The sequence below is a fragment of the Narcine bancroftii genome, chromosome 7 (assembly GCF_036971445.1).
Source record: "Narcine bancroftii isolate sNarBan1 chromosome 7, sNarBan1.hap1, whole genome shotgun sequence".
In the NCBI taxonomy this organism is placed as follows: domain Eukaryota; kingdom Metazoa; phylum Chordata; class Chondrichthyes; order Torpediniformes; family Narcinidae; genus Narcine; species Narcine bancroftii.
This window is the reverse complement of record NC_091475.1, coordinates 5,804,805-5,824,511: the sequence shown is the minus strand read 5'-3', so window position 1 is coordinate 5,824,511 and position 19,707 is coordinate 5,804,805. Positions and strand designations below refer to the sequence as shown.

The following is a 19,707-nucleotide window of genomic DNA, read 5'->3' as shown; positions in this document are numbered from 1 at the left end:
TTCATTGCCTCAAAAATGGCAAACACTTTGAATTAGCTGTGATCATGAGGAAATCAAAGCCCATCCCAATCTCACGTAGGCAAATGGACATTGATCAATAAATATTGAGAACATGCAACAGTAGAAATAGTCTACCCGATTCAACGTCCAGAGAAAACCTATCAATGGCAAGGTTCATAGTTTGATATGCTGTGTTGCAGAAGTCATCCAGGATTAGATAAACAGCATTGGTGACATCTTGTGGCACGGGCTTTGCAAACTTCATGCGGCTGTTCACAATGATACTTCCATTTCTGAAGTTTAAGATTTCAAGGTGCTTAAAATCAGTCAAGTTGGACTGCAAATAAGGAACAAGCTGGAAAGGAAGGAAAATTCAGCTGATTAATCTGCAGTAAACTTTACACCAGTGGTTCTCAACCTTTCTCTTTCCACTCACATCCCACTTTCAGTATTCCCTATCCCATCGGTGCTCTGTGATTGGTAAGGGATGGCTTAAGGTGGGATGTGAGCGGGAAGAAAAAGTTTGAAAACCACTGTTTTAATCGTCCCTCATTGACTCGTTATGTGCACAGTTTCATGACTCCAAAGGAAATGGGCCAATGACTATTTATCTCAAGCAAAATATTTCAGTAACAAATGGGTCTAAAGCGGTGATTCTCAACCTTCCTTTCCCACCTTCTTCTTTGGCTTGGCTTCGCGGACGAAGATTTATGGAGGGGGTAAAAGTCCACGTCAGCTGCAGGCTCATTTGTGGCTGACAAGTCCGATGCGGGACAGGCAGACACGGTTGCAGCGGCTGCAGGGGAAAATTGGTGGGTTGGGGTTGGGTGTTGGGTTTTTCCTCCTTTGCCTTTTGTCAGTGAGGTGGGCTCTGCGGTCTTCTTCGAAGGAGGTTGCTGCCCGCCAAACTGTGAGGCGCCAAGATGCACGGTTTGAGGCGTTATCAGCCCACTGGCGGTGGTCAATGTGGCAGGTACCAAGAGATTTCTTTAGGCAGTCCTTGTACCTTTTCTTTGGTGCACCTCTGTCACGGTGGCCAGTGGAGAGCTCGCCACCTACACACCACCTAAAGCAATCCCTTACAAATCACAGAGCACCGATGGCATGGGGATTAATTAAAGTGGTATGTGAATGGAAAGGAAAAAGGTTGAGAACCACTGCTCTAGTTGTTCTGCTTCTTACTGTCACCATACTTTCAAACACTCTTCCGAAAGGAATGATCTTTCCTGATAAAACTTAGAGCCCCTTGCGGTGGTAACGGATGTTGTAGATGAGTGAAGTATATTGGACGCAGTACGTGTAGATTTCAGGAAAGCCTTTAAAATACAGGAACATTATAACTATAAAAGTGCATGGAAGGGGTGGAAAGCAAACTGGATTCATAATTGGTTGGAGGAGAGTTGAAATTAAGAATGAATGGAGAAAAGTTTGAGTGTAGTCAGTATTTTCAAAATGTACCTAAATCAGCAGTTTATTTTCATCTTTAGAAGACCAGTGAAGACTTCACATGGACGTTAATACGTGATGAATTGGGCAATAATTACCAGATGTAATGGTCTGATAGCAACTGTTTGACGAGTAGCATTACAAAACCATATACATCTTGTGATGAATGTAGGTGTGGCTATGGGAAACAAAGGAATTAAACAACTCTTAACTAATGATATGGAACCTCCAGGTTCAAGAACAGTTTCTTTCCGACAGTTCAGGCTCCTGGAGCAACCCTTGTTGCACTAACACGAACTCCAAGACCACAGAAAGGATTGTTTGCACTGTTGCAAAGTCCCTTTTTGCAAGAGGATAACTATGAATATTTATTATCTTTTTTGTATTTATTGTCTCCTTTTAATTCAATTAAGTAGAGTATTATGGTTGTTTTGTAGTTTTCATTTACAGTGTACCTGTTCAGCTACAGCAAGAATTATGTATGGCTTACAATGTAATTATTACTTGCTCCCATTTTCAGGTCATTTTCATTTGAGTGGGACTGTCACTTTTAGAGAACAAATTTAACAAAACCCTGCAGGTTTTGCAGATTGATTGTGAGCTGACAGACAGACTGTGGACAGCGTGCTCCTAAACTGGATGCATCTGAAAAGAGAGGAAGGGGCCCTGGAAAACCCAGGTGTAGAGACCATGTGACCAACATATTCAAGACACAGTGCACAGTTTATTTTGGACCATTGTAAGGAAGCAGTGCTCCGGAGCAGAGCTCTTGGAAGTAATACAGTACTGCTGAAGTGGCCTCATGTGTGGTTGTAGACAATCTGTTCCCCCATGTTATAGTGGAATGAGTAATGGCCATTTTAAGGAGACAGCACTTGGAGAAATATCTTTTGAAGGGATTCTGTGCTGAATGTGGCCTCGTGTGATGATAGATAATTTGCCTTGATTTCTCAGTGTTTTAGGAGAATGAGAATACCACTCCGTGACCAAAAAAGGAAAGGTCACTTTGAAAGGAGACTTGTTGAATCCCATCGTGGCCAAAGGGGACCGGATGAATCCTATCGTGACCAAAGGGGACTGGTTGAATCCTATCATGGCCAAAGGGGAGTGGTTGAATCCCATCGTGGCCAAAGAGGACTGGATGAATCCCATCATGGCCAAAGGGGAATCGTTGAACTACACCACGGCTAACAAAAAAAGGAAATTTTTCTGGAAGCAAATCAACAAGGATTTCTTGAGTTAATAAACAATTTGTCACCCTGGTCTCTCCCACCTACTTCATGAATTTTTTTTGCATCCATCTAAAGCCTGTGTATCGTGTCCATCTAAAGCCTGTTGTGTCAACATTGGATTTTCTGACACTGAACTTTGAATTGCCTTTCCAGAATTAGGCCAAAGCTGTAGTGGCAAAGGCATCACACACACACACAATAAACACACATATATATAGGTATATTCACACATAGTTGGGGGGTTGTGTAGATATGTTTAGATGGATGTAGATAAATTAGATAAGGTGTTATATTATTGTTAATTAATAATTAAAAAATAATTTTGAATATGACACCATCTGGGCTCATTTCTGTTGCTGTTGTCTGGTGCGTAACTAAATAAACTCATGATCATTGCGCTCCTTTTACATCTTAAATAAGCACAAGTTGCTGTTCTACTCTGCTCAAGTGCATCAATCTGCATTTGTCACATGCTCCCAATTGCAGGCATTTCTCCCTGACTTTGTCTGTGTGTGAATCCTCAGACAGTTGGATGACATCATAGCTGCCTGCTCTTCCCTACTGAACTGAGGCCAGACAATAGTGGATGTTGGACAAAAGAAAACTCTTGCCACAGATCAATTTAGGGACACTACAAACTGTAATCATTTTATCACTGACTACGAGTTCCTGACCCAGATTACCCGATTTGAAATGGTAAACTTACAAGTTCCAAGAATCGCTGCTCTAAAGCTTTGTATTCATGTGAACTTTTGTTGAACAGGTCTTCGGAAAAAATCATATTTGTAACACGCAGGCTGAAGAAGACAGTCAGGGCCTGGGAAGAGGTGCGACTGTCACTTGACGTACGTTGATTTCCGCTGTATTCTTCATAGTCACTGGTTATTTCTTCCTCATTGTTGGGGCCTTCATGCGGATAGATCAAGTCTGCGTCATCCAATTCAACGGAGATATCCTGAACTTCAGACCATTCTTCGTTATCCAGTGTTGCACTTTGAGAGGATTTCACCTCATCGTGCTCTGTAATAGCAGGGTAACGCGGGCCTAAAGTAATGTATTCTTCCATCAGATCTCGCGGGGAAGATGGTTTACTAGAAAGCTGCACAGGTGCAGATGTTGTCCTGAGGTTTAAAGCGCTGATCGGTTCATTCACATAATCAACTGCACTGTCAGGTTCACTGAATGCTTGTGCAATGTTGGTACTGAATCCTGAAATGGGCCGAGTTGTATTAGATTGAATGGAAGGTTCAATGACTACGGAACCATCTGTATTCTGTTGGACAAAGTTGTTCAATTCAGTATCAATAATATTAGACGTGACAGTGTCAACTGGAGCAAGTATTTTGGTAAAAGGTTGCAAGTCATTAGGTAATTCGGTATGTGATTGGATCATAACTGAAGGATCCAATACGGATTGTGCTTTGGAAGAGGAATTGATGACCGATTTCACGGGTTCCCGTGATAAGGCAGAGAAACTGCTGCTAGTGGATGACTTAGTGATCAGCTGCTCCGTTTTGGAAATTGCTGCCAGGAGTGGCCTGCTGCCAGCGGTAGGTGACTTTACTGCCTCATCTTCAGCGGGTAAAGATTTTATCACTGGATTTCCCGTAGTGCTATCTTGCCACGTGGAGGCCAATTCGGTTAATATATTCGCCTTGGCGTATGGCCCTGTAGTAAACTGTCCCGTCATGAAAGAAATAGTGGCCTGGTTTCCTCTGGTGGACGACTGTGTTCCTATACGCTGGGTATCAAAGGCTTCTGTCCTTGTTCGAGCATCAGTGGGTAATTCAGTAATCGGTGGCACTGCAACAAGGTTATTTTCAGCTGGTGCAGATGTTTGCATTGTTAATTCCAGCAAACTATCTAGTGTCCATTCAACAGGGGCTTGCTTCGTTCTCACCTCTGTGATTTGAGATACGATTCTGGTACCAAAACCTGAAACTGCTTCAGTTGTCCAAAGTGCATCAACTTCATTTGAGATGATGGCAGTTGAATTATTGATCAGTTCTCTGTTATTTGATTGACTTGTGAGATGATCCATGGGCAATGCCTCGTGGATGTTCTCATCTGTGATCGGAATCAAATTGCTACTTTGTGGCCTGTCATAAGAAATTGGTTGAGAAGCTGCCGTAAACCAGGGCCACAAATAATCTTGTTCAGTCCCAGACCCAGATTCGGAATCAACAAGAGTACTTTTGTCAAAAACGGGCTGGTTTGTTGTATTGTCAAGGATCTGAGATACAAAGGAATCTGGTGTCTTTTTTATTCTTTCACCGCCATTAATCGTTGTTTGCACATCTATTTCAGACTGTGAGAATAATGTGAACACTTCTCTGGCTGGCAGTGGTGCCATCTCTTCAGAAACGTGCTGTTGGTCCACAGGTGTCGTTTGATCAGTTCGAGTAACAGGGGAAGTGGCAGCATTAGGCAGCCTTTCCTCAGATGCTTTAACAGACAGTTGATCAATGACTGTTAAATATGATTGAACTGATACTGCATTATCCTCCAGGAAATTTCCACCTTCATCCTTTTTGTTTGAAAGCTCTAAAAACAAATGCAAATTTTATTTCACTTTAAGTTTGCAGGAGTTGGAATGTAGTGACAATAGTTCAGCTAATGCTTTGCTTCACTGCACTTCAGTGGTAGGTTATGGAACACAAATAATTTTCCAAAAGCTGTTTCATGCTTAAGTTTGCTGTGATTACACAAAAATACCAGTTGAGCTTAATATATTGGAAGAAGTTATCTCACAATATGATTCAATTGTTTAAATTGGTGAAGCAACAATTGTTAGTTGCCCAATGAGAGATTGTTACATGCCCAATGAGAAATTTTCTTTGAAAATCTCACAAATGGAACATTTCATTCTGAAATTTATTTTCAGATCTCATCCGAAAGGCTAGCTCCTATTTTGAGATTGAAATTCCCGAGTCTTAACAGCCCAACTCCACTCAAATGGTTTGGCAATGTGGCCTTTGTTCCAAATATGAGCTTTAACAGTGAATAAAAGTTGGCTTTTAGCGCAAAATAGGCAGGTATCATAGTTGTGAACATCAAACTTCACACAAGCAATTTTTGGAGAGTTAAAAAATAGATTAAGATTAGGATAGTTGCCCAATCTTAGATTTGGTGCGATTTAATATATTGGAACTCGCCTCCAACCAGTAATGGTGATACTGTTCACTAAATTTTCTGAAATAAAAAAAACATGTGTGAAATGCACCAAATGGAAAAGATGTTTTAATCTCACAAATTTGTACAATGTATATTTTATGCAGATAGAATTTCTGAGATTTGGCACTTACAGCCAACAACATGTGGCAAGTTTTTTCATGCAGACCCTTAACAGCCCATCAAGCAGAAATGAGAGGTGCTATGCAACATCAATAATGTTATTTTGAACATGGGGAACATGTCAGATTAGCAGAGATGGGCTTCAGAGTTCGTAGGGAATATTTCATGGACTAGATCATGCAGGCAGCCCACTACTATATGGACGTGACAGCTGGCTGGAGTGCCCATGTCAACATGTTCTGCACTCATTGCAGGGCCAAAGTGCAGAAGGCACCAGAGGTCAGGTAGCAATCTATCTGATCTCCCTCACCACCCCTGCACACACCACTGAGTCTACAGTCAATGGTAACAAGCCCTTTGACACACTGTGTGTGAGACAACCACCCACTCACCTCATTTTATTCTCTCCACATGCCCAGCAATGCCTCCCCCACCCCCTCCAATTTTCCTCCCACCCAAAGCAACAGGCATAGTTTACAGTGGCCAACTAACCTACCAACCCACACATCCCTAGAATGTGGGAAGAAATTGGAGTAACTGGGGGAAAAAAATGCACACCATCAGAGAGAGAGAGAACATGGAGACACCCCACATGTCAGAATCCTTGACTGAACAGCGAGACGGGAGCTGCACCACTTTGCTGCCCGAATTTACGGGGAATTCTGTGACATGGTGGGCAGAGGGAATGGGATCTGCCGTTTCCAGTCTCTCAGCTCCGCGGAAGGAGTAACCAGCAGCATGTGAAGGTTTCTGAACGTCTGGTTTTTTTTCAGATCAACTGGGACATGGAGAGTCAGAAGGCCTCGAGATCTTTCACCTGTGGTTTAGTGCCCATGATGTTGGAAGGAGACGGAAGCCAGCAGTATACCGGGGACCAGTCAGCTATGGAATGTTACTGCAAGCAGAACAGGTGGCCTCACAACAATGTAGATCTTTCAGTGCCCACCAGGACCTCTGACTGGCAGCTGTTCTCAGGACAAATGCTCAAACTTTATAAATTTAATGGGCTTTTGTGCAGGCGTAAGTGCCGCAGATGCGCAGTAGAAGCAAGCATCCCCCTTATTTTTCTTTAAAACTACTCGTTTTGATAAATGAAGCATGCGGCATTTGTTAATGAGTAAACCATCAAAATTTGCCTGTTCATCTCTTCTTTATTCCTCCTTAAATTGAATTTCATAAGTACTGCCCAAGAATCCAGAAAATCCCAAGGCTCGAGCAGTCTGCATTTTTGGACTTCTACTGTAATTAAAAACTAAATACCTATCGCCTGATCTTCCCAGGTTAAAATTCATGTTGTTTAAGACACTGCTAATTGAATGTTCTGTAAAGAAAAAAGCCTCTGGTATGAGGTTTGAATCTTTGTTTCTGCACAATTGGAATTTCATAACATTTTTCAAGTCTGCAAATTAATTAACCATGTTTACCATTCATAAACTGAAGTGTCTCTGGATTGAAAGTTAGTGATCCATTTCCGATTAGATTTTCCTTATGCAAGGCTTCAACGATGTAATTCCTGAATTCAGTCAATGGGTTTGCAGCTACAAGGTGATATTCGGTCCCCAGGGCAAGGTCATCTTCCATGTTTATGGCGTCTCGATTGATGAAATTAAATGTTTCATTTGGTGAAACTCCCATGTTCTCATCAAATGTAACAGTGCAGTGAACTGTCACATGACTACTGCTACTCAAGAAGGAGTAGATATTTTTTAAAACAGTATAGATTAACAGAGAACAAAATATGGATTAACAATCAGGACATTGTTGGAGCAAACACTGTCTATTACGTGGAGAAGATGGTGTCAATAAACTCAGACCACAGAGGTAGAGTTTTTGAGCTTCTGAACATAATTTGGAAATTGGCTTAGTTCAGGAGCTGGACAATTGCTGGCCTCTTTCCTGACTTTACGTTTAGCAGTTTTACAGAGCAAGGCAGAGGCATGACATATAAACACAGAAACTCATTGACAAAGTACATATTGCATATCTATTAATTGAACCCAATGCAAATTTAACTAATAAATAAAATCATGGTTAAAATGGGTCATACATCATTTTACCTGTCTGGGTTTTGGCTTTTCCTAAAAATAGAAATGAAAATTTAATTTCAAAGCAATGCAAATATAAACATAAAAATTTGATATAATTTACCCATATGGTTCTAAAGTTGAACACTGCCTTTTATTTAGTGTGGCAGAATGTGAAAAATACTTCCATATATTTAGCAGTTGTACCATAGATAAATATCTCAACAAGTAGCCCATTATTCGACACTACACATTCTGTTATAATGCATTTGTCACCTGGCTCTATAATTTACAAAAAAACCCCACCAATTATACACTCAATTCATATCTGGTTTGCTCTTCAGATTTATAAACTATGTATCAAGTAAAACCTAATTCACAGTATATTACATTTTAACAACAGAGTTTCCAAACCTGAACTCCAATAAATTAATTGTCTGATATCCTGGGAATTTTCCAAAGACGTTTTCCATCTGAAATTTGAAAAATATATACAATGAAAGCTTTGGCGTACAAAAGGGGCAATTTGAAATCTAGAAACAGGAATTAATTAGAAGCAGAGTGATAGCTGAGACAGGCCAAAGGATCTAATAAATGACAAATTTGCTACAAATTACTGGGGTAGCTGTATTGGTCGTACTCTCGCCCACAAGTCAGAAATTTCACAGAAATAAACACAGGAAACTGTAAAGTCTCAACTGGTTAGGCAGCATTGTGGGGAGGAAAGCAAAATCAATATTTCAAGGACCTAACATGTCCCAATATATTGACTTTCTTTTTCTTGCCTGCAGACGTTGCCTGACCCGATCTTTATTTCCAGCATTTCTTGCTTTATTCCAGCAATAAGCAGATTGTTTGGTGGGTGATTTTAGGTCCAAGTTCCAATCTGGAGATTTGAGTATAAACATTTTGATTGACAGCCCAAATTAATACCGAGCAGATGCTGTATTATCAGAGGTGCCATCATTAGCCTACAGCATTAAAGTACAGATGTGGCAAGGTTGTTTTGCACGGTGTGGGGGTGGGGGGGGGGGGGGGGGTCGAGGACAAGAGCGCACATCCTCAGGATAAAAGGCCGCAATTTAAAATAGAGATGCATAAAAATTTGTTTAGGTCAGAAGGTCGCAAGTCTGTGGAACCTGATGCTTCAGGCAGCTATGAAAGCGAGGTCATTGGGTGCATTTAAGACAAGATTGGCAGGTATTTGATTAGTCAGGGCATCAAAGGCTGGGGAGTGGGACTGAGTGGGAGGATGAATCAGCTCATGTTAGAATGGCGGAGCAGACTCGATGGGCCGTTGGAGTGAGAGAACACCATTTCAACAAGAAACATTTATGAACATTTTGGACACAACAGTCATCATAACATCCAAATTAGGAGCAGGAGCCCCTTGAGCCCGTGCTACCATCAAGCAACTGCAATCCAGTCTATTAATAGTAATTGTTCAACCCCTTCCTTTGAGCACCATGCTATTACGGTCCCAGTGACCGGGGTTCGAATTTAGTACTGTCAATAAGGAGTTTGTACGTTCTCCTGCGTCTGCGTGGGTTCCCTCTGGGTGCTCTGGTTTCCTCCCACCTTTCAAGTAGTGTATGGGCACTGTAGGTTAATTGGGGTATTTGGGAGGCAGGGGCTGGAAGGCCCTGTTACCAAGCTGCATTTGATTAATCAGGGTGTCAAAGGTTACGGAGAGAAGGCCAGGGAGCGGAGCTGACTGGGAGGACGGCGGAGCAGACTCGACTTCTGTTCCAATATCTTGTGAAAATGAGGTTCCATCTGTACCCTGAGGTGAACATAAAAGATCCCATGGCGTAATTTGGAAAAAGAGCTTGGGAGCTGGTCTCCTGGGCAATATTCACTAAAAATAAATTATTTGGCTGTTATCACGTGGCTGTTTGTGGGTGCTAGCCGCACACAAATGGTCTTGCTGCCCTTCCTAAAGTAGAGCAGCTCTTCTTTGGTTTGGGACCACCCAAGTTACTGAAACAAATGCAGATCATTGTAAAAGCAAGGTGTTCACTTTTTAATTGAAGTATCAATGCCCAAGGAGAATCCTTCTGACTGCATCATTAGGGCCATTCCCAGACACCCTGCTAGAGTACGATTACATTGGACCAACATGAAAATCAATCAGTGCAACAGACTCGAGGAAACTAGGCTAAAGGTCACGAATTCTGTCCGGGCCCTACTCAAAGTAACATAAGCTCTTGAGTCACAAACAGTATAATTAAATGTTAAGTCTGCATCTGGATGACTGGAATAAAGTCAAATATTTACATTAATGACCAGTATTAAGTTGTGTTGCCAACTTTGTTAATGAACATTTATCAATGAACAGATTTTATGGTGACCCACATACACCAGCCGGCCTCTTTGCTAGATTTAAAGAATTCTTTTCTCCTTTGCACATCATATTGCCACATCCACTGTGATGCTTGTACCCAGGGTGGCCTAAGAAAATTAAGGCAAAATGTTGTTCGCATGCATAGATTCACTTGACAGTAAAAACAAACTTGAGGAACACCTCCTTCATCAGAATGACAATGATGGAAAGAGATTGAACTTTAGAGCACAAAATAAAGTAACTATGAAGGACATAAGGCGGCCACAGGATTTTGTGGAACGTGTACATCTGTCGTGACGACAGTTCAACTAATGCCTTGTTTCACTGCACTTCACTGATTAGTTATGAAATAAGTAATTTTCCGAAAGCTGTTCACAGTTTTGTGTTTAATTACACAAAAATAGCAGTTAAGCTTAATATATTGGAAAAAGTTATCAGACAATAGGATTCAATTGTTTAAATTGGTGGAGCAACAATTGTTACGCGCCCAATGAGAAATTGTTACGCGCCCAATGAGAAATTGTTACGCGCCCAATGAGAAATTGTTACGCGCCCAATGAGAAATTGTTACACGCCCAATGAGAAATTGTTACACGCCCAATGAGAAATTGTTACGTGCCCAATGAGAAATTGTTACACGCCCAATCAGAAATTGTTACATGGCCAATAAGAAATTTTCTTTGAAAAGCTTACAAATGGAACACTTCATTCTGAAATTTATTTTCAGATCTCATCTGAAAGGCTAGCTCCTATTTTGAGATTGAGATTCCTGGGTCTAAACACCCCAGACTCCAATCAAATGGTTTGACAATGTGGCCTTTCTTCCCATATGAGCTTCAACAGTGATTAAAAGTTGCCTTTTAGTGCAAAATATGTGAGTATCATAGTTGTGAACATCAAACTTCACACAAGTACTTTTATTCTATGTCGTGCGCTGAGAATAAATAGCATGTTACTGCTAATATCCAGAGCATTCCATCAATCAGTTAAAAGGCAAACCTTTACACTTTGTCCTCAATCCATTCATCTAAAATTAAACATTGGGATTGCTGAGAGAATCAATAGCAACAATGCAAATTAGAGGAAGGAAAAAATATCCCTTTTATTGCCATAGTGAGGACAAACCAATTTGACAGCGAGTTTGCATCAGAGTTACTGAGTCAAACTTGAATTAACAAAGATCTAAACTACGCAAAAATACTGCTGATTGACAAAATATTTCTACAACAGGTTTACTGTTTTGTACGTAACATTCGAAGAATTTGTAGTCTCTTCCCGAACTTACTTATTTACAGATAAGGCAATTCACCAACATACCAATACTGTTACCCAGCAGCTTTTTCTCTTTTTAGTGTAGGGGGTATAGATTTAGGATTAGTTAATCTTTTTTCTTTTGGGGGAACAAGAGATATAATATTGAATTTTGTTTGTTTACCATTAGTTGCGATATTCATTTTTATTCTAGAATACATTGTATATTTTTCTTGATCTTTCATTTTTTGTTGTGAATATATAAAATTTAATAAAAATTATATTTTAAAAATATTTGTACAGAATGAAAATTTATAAAATAGTTTGACTATTGTTTTGCATTAGTTTATATTGAAGAAGACATTTGACATAACCAGGAACCATTGAACACCCCTATTCGGAGAGCATACTAATTAACAGAATGGTCATCTCTAGTTAGATATTTTCCTCAAGGATTAAATGTTCCACAGCACTTTTCAATTTAAATGCATATTTGTCAAATTAAGTTAATGACAACAAATGGCACTTCATCGTTCCTGTTATTGAAAAACTAATTCTCTCTGAGTAGGTCTAAGACACTCATAGTATTCTCATCTGAAAAAGAATTCAAAAAGGTTGAATTCAACAATGTTGAATGACTTTTTGAAAAAAACTACAACTTCCAGTGTTTCCACTGAAATTTATTACTCTGTTAGAAGAAGGATGCCCACACTCTAGATCATTTCCTGAGAGCAGTGAAGATTTAGAGTTGCTGCAATATTCTCAACCAATGTGTACCATTTTGGATTGGGAAATTTGTTTTTGGTTGCATTTTGTCAGGTTCTACTTTGTGTCAAGGATTTCTTTTTCCAATGACATCAAACATTCTGGAGAAGTATTCCAAGAGAAGTCCTTTTGCTTTCATTTATATTTGAGGTTCTACGGTCAAGTTAGCCAGACCCTCTATCTGAGCATTCATCTAGAATTGTACATTTACAGCTTTCACTTCATAAATCAACTGTAGAAGCAAAATGTGCTAAGCATTCTGGCTTAGCTGCAACTGGAGCGTTCTGTCAGGTCTTGATGGCGGCTCAGGGGGTGATTTTATTGAGGCACATAAAATAATGAGGGATATAGATAAGGTGAATGGACATACCCAGGGTGGGGGTGTCTAAAGCTGCAAGGCACAGATTTAAGGCTAGAGTGAAAAGATTTAAAGGGGGCGAGAAGGACAACAGAGGTTGGTGGAGATGTGAACAAGCTTTCAGAAGAGATGGGTATGTTACAATGTTTATAGACATTTAGACGGGTACATGGATAGGAGAGGGATTTGGGCCAAACACAGGCAAATGAGGCAAGATCTTGGCTGGCACAGATGAGTTTGGCCAAAGGACCCCGTTCCCGTGCTGTATAAATCTCTGACTCTTATTTTGAGTGGTAGTGGGCCAAAAATTCCCTCGAGACCTTGGGGATATTACATCTTTACAAGGAGGCTTTGAAAATATCTGGGGCTCCACCATCCCTCTGGAAAGCTCAGAATGGCGTGTCTGTTTTAGAATCAGGTGTCAAACATGTGCATGGCGTGGCCTCGCCATTGAAGCTGGCTGAATGTAATTACAGGCTCTGCGAGAGTTATGATCGTGTCAGTGGATTTGGAGTATTTTACATTGGTCATATCTCTCCAGCGTTTGAGGTGCTTGCTTGAGGTGGACAATAATCCAGAAGCATACAGGAGTTAAACCAAGTTAACCAAGGTTTGAGGCTTGAACAGAGTTAGCCAAATGATATGCAGGTGCGCTGGAGCGAATACTCCCTTCACTGAGAGGTAACTCGTGAGATGTATTGCCAGAATCTCATCATAGGCCTTCATTGTTGGAGAGTGGTTACACATGGGGGTGAGTTCGTAGAAGACCTATGCCTTGCATGTGTCATGTGTCATCTGCACAATGTAACACGGCAATTATTATTGGGTTAATCTTGAGTCCATTTGTTCCGTAGAGGACATTCACCGCAGTGGAAAGCTGGTTGGAGTGAGAGGGCAGCATTGCGGCAAGAAATGTTTATGAACATTTTGGGCACCATAACGACCGCAGAGGGAGCAGGAGTAGGCCACTGAGCGCCTTGAGCCCACGCCACCATCAAGCAACTGCAATCCAGTCTATCAAAAGTAATCATTCAGCCCCTTCCTTGGAGCAGCACGGTTAATGTAGTGGTTAGCACCATGCCATTACAGCACCAGTGACCCGGGTTCAAATCTGGTGCTGTCCGTAAGGAGATGGTACGTTCTCCCTGCGTCTGTGTGGGTTCCCTCTGGGTGCTCTGGTTTCACCCCACCTTTCAAGTAATGTATGAGGCCTGTAGGTTAATTGGGTGCCATGGGCTGTTATCGAGCCGTATGTCAACTTTTAAAAATAAATCTTATAAAGTGTCTATCGACCTCTGCCCCAAAAGTATTAAATGAATTCCAAAAGCGAACAACCATCTGTGTGAGAGAAAAAAATCGTTGCCTCTTCTTTGAATTAAGTGGTGACCCAGTAGCTGGTAGTTCCAGATTTACCCACAAGAGGAAACGTCTTCTCCGCATCCCATCTGTCACCATCTTTCAGGATCTTACACGTTTAAACCATGTCCTCTCTCCAACTCCAGCAGATACAGTTATCAGCAGGAGACAGAGAACGTAACTCGTTACCGGTGTTTTCTGAAGCTGTTCACATCTAACTGTCTGCAATTTATAAGTGTTAATGTTTACATTTCCTGGCATGGACTACCTCGTTTCCAAGGTCACTTTTTAAAAAAACCTGCAGTGAAATCTTTGGTTTACCTTGGCATGGACATGATCAGCCAGTCTCAGATAATCCCTCGTCGCCAGGTCAGACAGTTCCTTGGTGTCATTCTCCCCAATCAGTTGAATGAAGAACTCCACAACTTGATTTGTCGGCTTCTTTGTAACTTGTTCCGTTTCTCCGGGTGTCTGTGACGGTGCAGGAATATATTACTAAAATGCAAAATTATCTGCCAAACGCAATTCAAACTGGCTCATTAATTTCCAATATTAATACAGAGGATATATTATAAGAGGAAAATGGAAAATAGATATTTAAACAGTAAGGTCAGTCTGATGATATGAAAGACCCTTGGGGGAGCTGGATAATAGAGGCCATTAATACATTGTGCTTTATTCTGTGGAATTTGGATTTGGTTCAAGGCAAAACTGAAGAATGAAAGTCCTGTTTCTCCTCTGTCTTTTCGAGTACCAATTTGAAATCAACTGGAGCAAATCTAAGCAGATCCTGTTGGGGGTTGGGCCCCTCAGCACATATCTACTTTTTTGATCTGGTATGAATTGTTGGGATCAATGGAAAACAAATGCTTTCTGCTGTTGCCAAAGTAGAAAAATGTTGCTTCCCCAACTGAACAATTCTGATGCAAATAGAATATTCCTTTAAACGGTTGTCCTTGATTAGCTGAGAAGGCCATTTGTTTTGCATTTCCATCTTATTCTTTGCAGAATCATTTTGGATAAAATATACCATAATTCTCAAGAATTAGCATCCCATAAACCTGAACCTTCCATAGAAGTCAAATTTAACTGAAGGTTAAAAAAAAATCTCACTAACGAACATTCCAACTTTCATTTCTATCATGTAACTAATTGAATACTCTCAATGCTATCAGGTTTCTATGTCCTTTACATACATCAATCAAAAAGGGAGCATTCATTTGATATAACATGTGGCAATCAAGTCAAGACAAGTTTATTATCACCTGATTGCACAAGTACAACATGATGAAACAGTGTTCTCCGGTCCTTGTTGCAAAACATGAAGGCGCACAACCAAATATATCACACATAACACTCCCAACCAAAGTCAACTTTAACCACTTTGCTGCCAACTTGCACCCTGACCTCAAATTCACTGGGTCCATCTCTTGCAACACTCTCCTTTTTTGTGATCTTTCTGTCTCCATCTCGGGGGACAAACTCTCGACCAACATCTTTTTTTTTTAAACTACCCTGAAGAAGCAGACATAACCCACATACAGAGAACTATACATATGTAGGACAAGTATTCATATATACAAGTAAATATTGATTCATGAATACGAGATCCCGGAGAGTCAGTGTGAGCAGTTCCTTTGGTGGTTCAGCGTTCTCACTCCCCGTGGGAAGAAGCTGTTCCTCAGCTTGGCGGGGCTGGCTCTGATCCTCCTGTAGCTCTTCCCCGACGGGAGCAGCTGAAAGATGCTGTGTACAGGGAATCATAATGAAATGATTCAAACAACATCAATGATAAGCAAACTAAATCCAAAATGGGAATATAAAACAGATAAGCTTGTGATTAGAGTCATCGAGTCCTACAGCCCAGCTTGGCATTCTGAGCTAGTCTCATTTGCCTGCATTTGGTCCATATCCTTCTAAACTCTTCCTATCCACTTATCTGTTCAGCTATTTGTTGAACACTATAATTTTACCCACTTTTATAGCTTCCTCTAAAACCTGTTTCAGATACAGAATAAACCACTGGTGAAAACGTTGCTCCTCAGTTTCCTCTCAAATCATCCCCCCCGCCTTTCTCCGTGACCCTTGTGACTTTATATAAAGACACATCCAGCCTCCTACGCTCTGAGGAATAAAGACCCAATCTCCCCCTATAACAAAAGTTCTACAATCCTGGAAACCTCCTGTTGAAAATCCGCGGCATCTTTTCCAATTTATTCGCCTGCTTCCTGTCGCGGGATGACATGATGTCTCCTTTCTTTTTGAATACTTTTTTTTTATAAAACTTAACACAGTCAATACAAGGCCTAAGACACATCTCTGACCTTGACTTGGAATAGAAATTTTAAAAATGTAAATACAAAAAATAGAGATACTGGAAATTTGAAATAAAGGCAAGAAATGTTCAGCAGGTCAGACAGCATCTTGACAAAGAGTAAAAGAGCTGACATTCAGGTTGAACTCCTTTCCTGCTTCATTTTCCACAGACGTTGTCCAAACTATGGAGGGTTTTCAGCATTTTCTCGTTTCACTTTAACTAACCTCAACTCTGTTACCCTCCTGCTCTATTAATAACTGATTACTACTGTTAATTCAATCACTTATTGTTAAGATTAAATATTCATTTGATTATCATTTAATATCTGGATGCTTACAGCAGAGATAGTCAAAAATATATATATCTAGAATGGTTTATTAAAACACCCTTCGTAAATTAATTCAAACTTTGTTGCTGTTAACGTTATGAAGAAAAAGTGTTAAATAGCAAGTAGTGATCTTCAAATGCATAGCAAAGAACTTAAACATCAGGAAACTAAGCCTAAATCTCTGCGGCAACAGATGTTGTTACGGGAAAGCCTGGGTTCCTTGCCAGGTTCTTCAGTGAGATGGAGGCTCCATTTCAACAATTTGTAACATAATTCTTCATACAGAAGTAAATGTTAATGAGGATATCATGGGTCTGGGCAAAAAAATGTTGTCAACCTGAAAGAAGATGCATCATTTCCATTTGACGAAATAACTTGAAAGAAATCCAATACGTTTTAAACTTTTAAGTTAATGGTTTTTCATGAGAAATCAAAGAAAATAATTTCTTTAAACTTTGCTAAACTGTACTCCATTGTTGACCAGGGAGGGGGAACCTTAGTGAACATGAGGCTAGCGTAAAATAGACTAATGTGGTGAAGTACATAGAGGTTAAGAAAGAGGAAATTCTAGAGCTCCATTGAACATTTGGATAGACAAATCCTTGGAACCGGATGGGATATACTCCAGATTTCTACAGGAAGTGAGGGAAGAGATTTCTGAGGTATTGGCAATGATCTTTATGTCCTCACTGGACACATGAGTGGTGCCAGAAGCTTTGAGAATGACAAATGTAGTTCCCACATTTAAAGAAAGGTAAAAGGCAGAATCCTGGAAATTAAAGACGAGAGAGTCTTACATCAATGGTGGGCAAACAAGTGGAGAGGATTCTCATGGACAGGATTCCCAACCATTTAGAGAAGCATCGTCTTCTCAGGGATAGTCTACACAACCTTGTGTGGGGAAGATCATGACTCGTGGGCCTAATTGAGTTTTTTGAGGAAATAACAAAAAAAAACTGATGAAGGTAGAGGAGTGGGTGTAGTGTATATGGACTTTAATAAGGCACTTGACAAGATCCCCCAGAGTAGACTCAATCAGAAAGTTCGATGTTCAATGTGTAAAAAAAGCAGTTGTTATTCATTTTAATTGAAATATCAGTGTGGAATTGTAATATTTTATAACTTTTTATTTTTTAAAATAACAATATTGTGATGTTATTATGCTTTAATCATTTCTTTCCATTTAGATTTTAAAAACTGAAATGTTACTTTCTTGTGCTGTTAACTTCTGTATGATTATGGAGTCAAGGGCTCTTGAAAATGTTCCTTTTCAAGAATGTAATTAAATTGAGATAACTTCCCTTATTTTCATCCTGTTATTCCTGCAACTCAGTGACCAAATGTTAAAAATAGACTAAGACATTTTACTAAGTTTCCATGAGCAAAAGAAATATTCATCAGGTTATGAAGCATCCATAGACCAAGAATCACAGTTAATGGTCCAAGATCTTTCAAGAGATGAAATTTTATTTGGATTTAGAAGATTGTCACTGATGGAAGATTTGTATTAGGAAATTTAATCCTGGGTATTAAATTCCTTTTAAGTTGCATCTTCTAATGGAAATCATTCAACTTCTTTCAAGTTGACAACATTTTTTTTGTCCAGACCTGCGATATCCTCATTAACATTTACTCCTTTACGAAGAATTATGTTACATTCTGACGGTAATCATTGAGGTGGAGCCTTCATCTCACTGACGAGCCTGGAAAGGAACCTAAGCTTTCCCGTAACAAACGTCTGTTGCCTCACTGATTTAGGGTTAGTGCCCTGATATTTAAGAACTTTGCTATGCATGTGAAGGTTAGTCACCATTTAAAATGTTTTCATAACATTATCAGCTACAATGCTTGAAAAGCAAGTTGTAAGACACCATTATGTATAAATAAGTCGATGAAAACTTTTCTCTGGCTATTCTCTCATCATTTATCCAGCACTTTGTTTCGAATCAAGTTTTGTGCTTGCCATGCAGAATAACTCTGATACAATAGTTTCAAAGTTTTAATGAACAACAGTCTGGAAGTTGCATTTGCAATGAAACCAAATAACTGTCATCTGCAGAGGGTGACACATTGAAATATAGTTATACATTTCATTCATCTTTCTGGATGCGATCAATGCTAAATCAATAATTGGATATGAACTTCAATATTTTATGGACTACAAAATCTGAAAACCTTAAGTCATAATGAATGACTTATGACTTCACTTTTAATACAAGAAATTATATTGCCTCTATTTGATGACTTCTATGGATTTTTAAATCAAGGTCGTGTAAAATAACTTGAAAAATTATTACCTGTACTTTTTACTTCCTGACTTTCAGAGCGCAACAGACTTTTATTCTAATTTACTGTTAAATCAAATTGTTGTTTTCACTACTGGATAAGTAACCTTGTGTAAGTTGGGGCAGAATCTTGCAGGATCTGGTCCACACCTCAGGTTTCCTCGAGCTATCCCTGCCTTTTGTGGCCAAGTAGCTTTCCAGCATTATTGCCATAAGTTACTTTAAACATTGATTTTTTTTTAAGTTACCTTCACTTACCATTTTAGTGAAGGCTGATTAAAATGAAAGGTCTCCAGCTGATGAACCAGCTGGTAGCTGATGTAAGCTGAGGGACCAGATACAGGTGTAATTGGCTCCTACGCTCAGGACATTACAGAATGCCTTGGGACTCGTGGATCAGTGCTAGAGTTTCGATGTGCTTTATCTAACCTCCAGACCTTCAAAAGACCAAAATGTGCTGTTGTTTGCAATATAGTCACATTTCAGTTCTCTACAGAATACATGGCCAGCTGCCTAAATGCTCTGGATCAATCAATTCTCCAGCTTGTTCTAACACATTAAGTTTGATTGATTGATCAGTTCATATTTAGAGCTGTCCATGTTAATTAATATCACGCTATGTTTTCAGAGCCTGATGCCAAAGCATTCTCTGTAATATTAACAGACCCCTAAAATCTCTTTTGGGAATTACTGAACCTTACTGCTCC

The 19,707-nt window shown here is 39.9% G+C and overlaps 1 protein-coding gene across 5 annotated transcripts in view; it reads right to left on the bottom strand.

Annotated features, from left to right (window-relative positions):
* impg2a (interphotoreceptor matrix proteoglycan 2a) overlaps positions 1-19,707 on the bottom strand; it is a 73,168-nt gene that overhangs the window by 20,331 nt on the left and 33,130 nt on the right. For 4 of the 5 annotated variants that reach the window (XR_011341544.1, XM_069888630.1, XM_069888632.1 and 1 more), the window contains exons 10-15: positions 14,392-14,541; positions 8,411-8,469; positions 8,030-8,050; positions 7,397-7,653; positions 3,385-5,222; positions 136-355 (exon numbers count right to left, since the gene is read on the bottom strand). Coding sequence is in view for 4 of the 5 variants with exons in the window: in XM_069888630.1 (XP_069744731.1) it covers positions 136-355; positions 3,385-5,222; positions 7,397-7,653; positions 8,030-8,050; positions 8,411-8,469; positions 14,392-14,541 (2,545 nt within the window). In the remaining variant the exon portion in view is untranslated. Of the gene's footprint in view, positions 1-135; positions 356-3,384; positions 5,223-7,396; positions 7,654-8,019; positions 8,051-8,410; positions 8,470-14,391; positions 14,542-19,707 lie in introns of those variants that run through there. The other variant, XM_069888633.1, reaches the window with a different exon arrangement.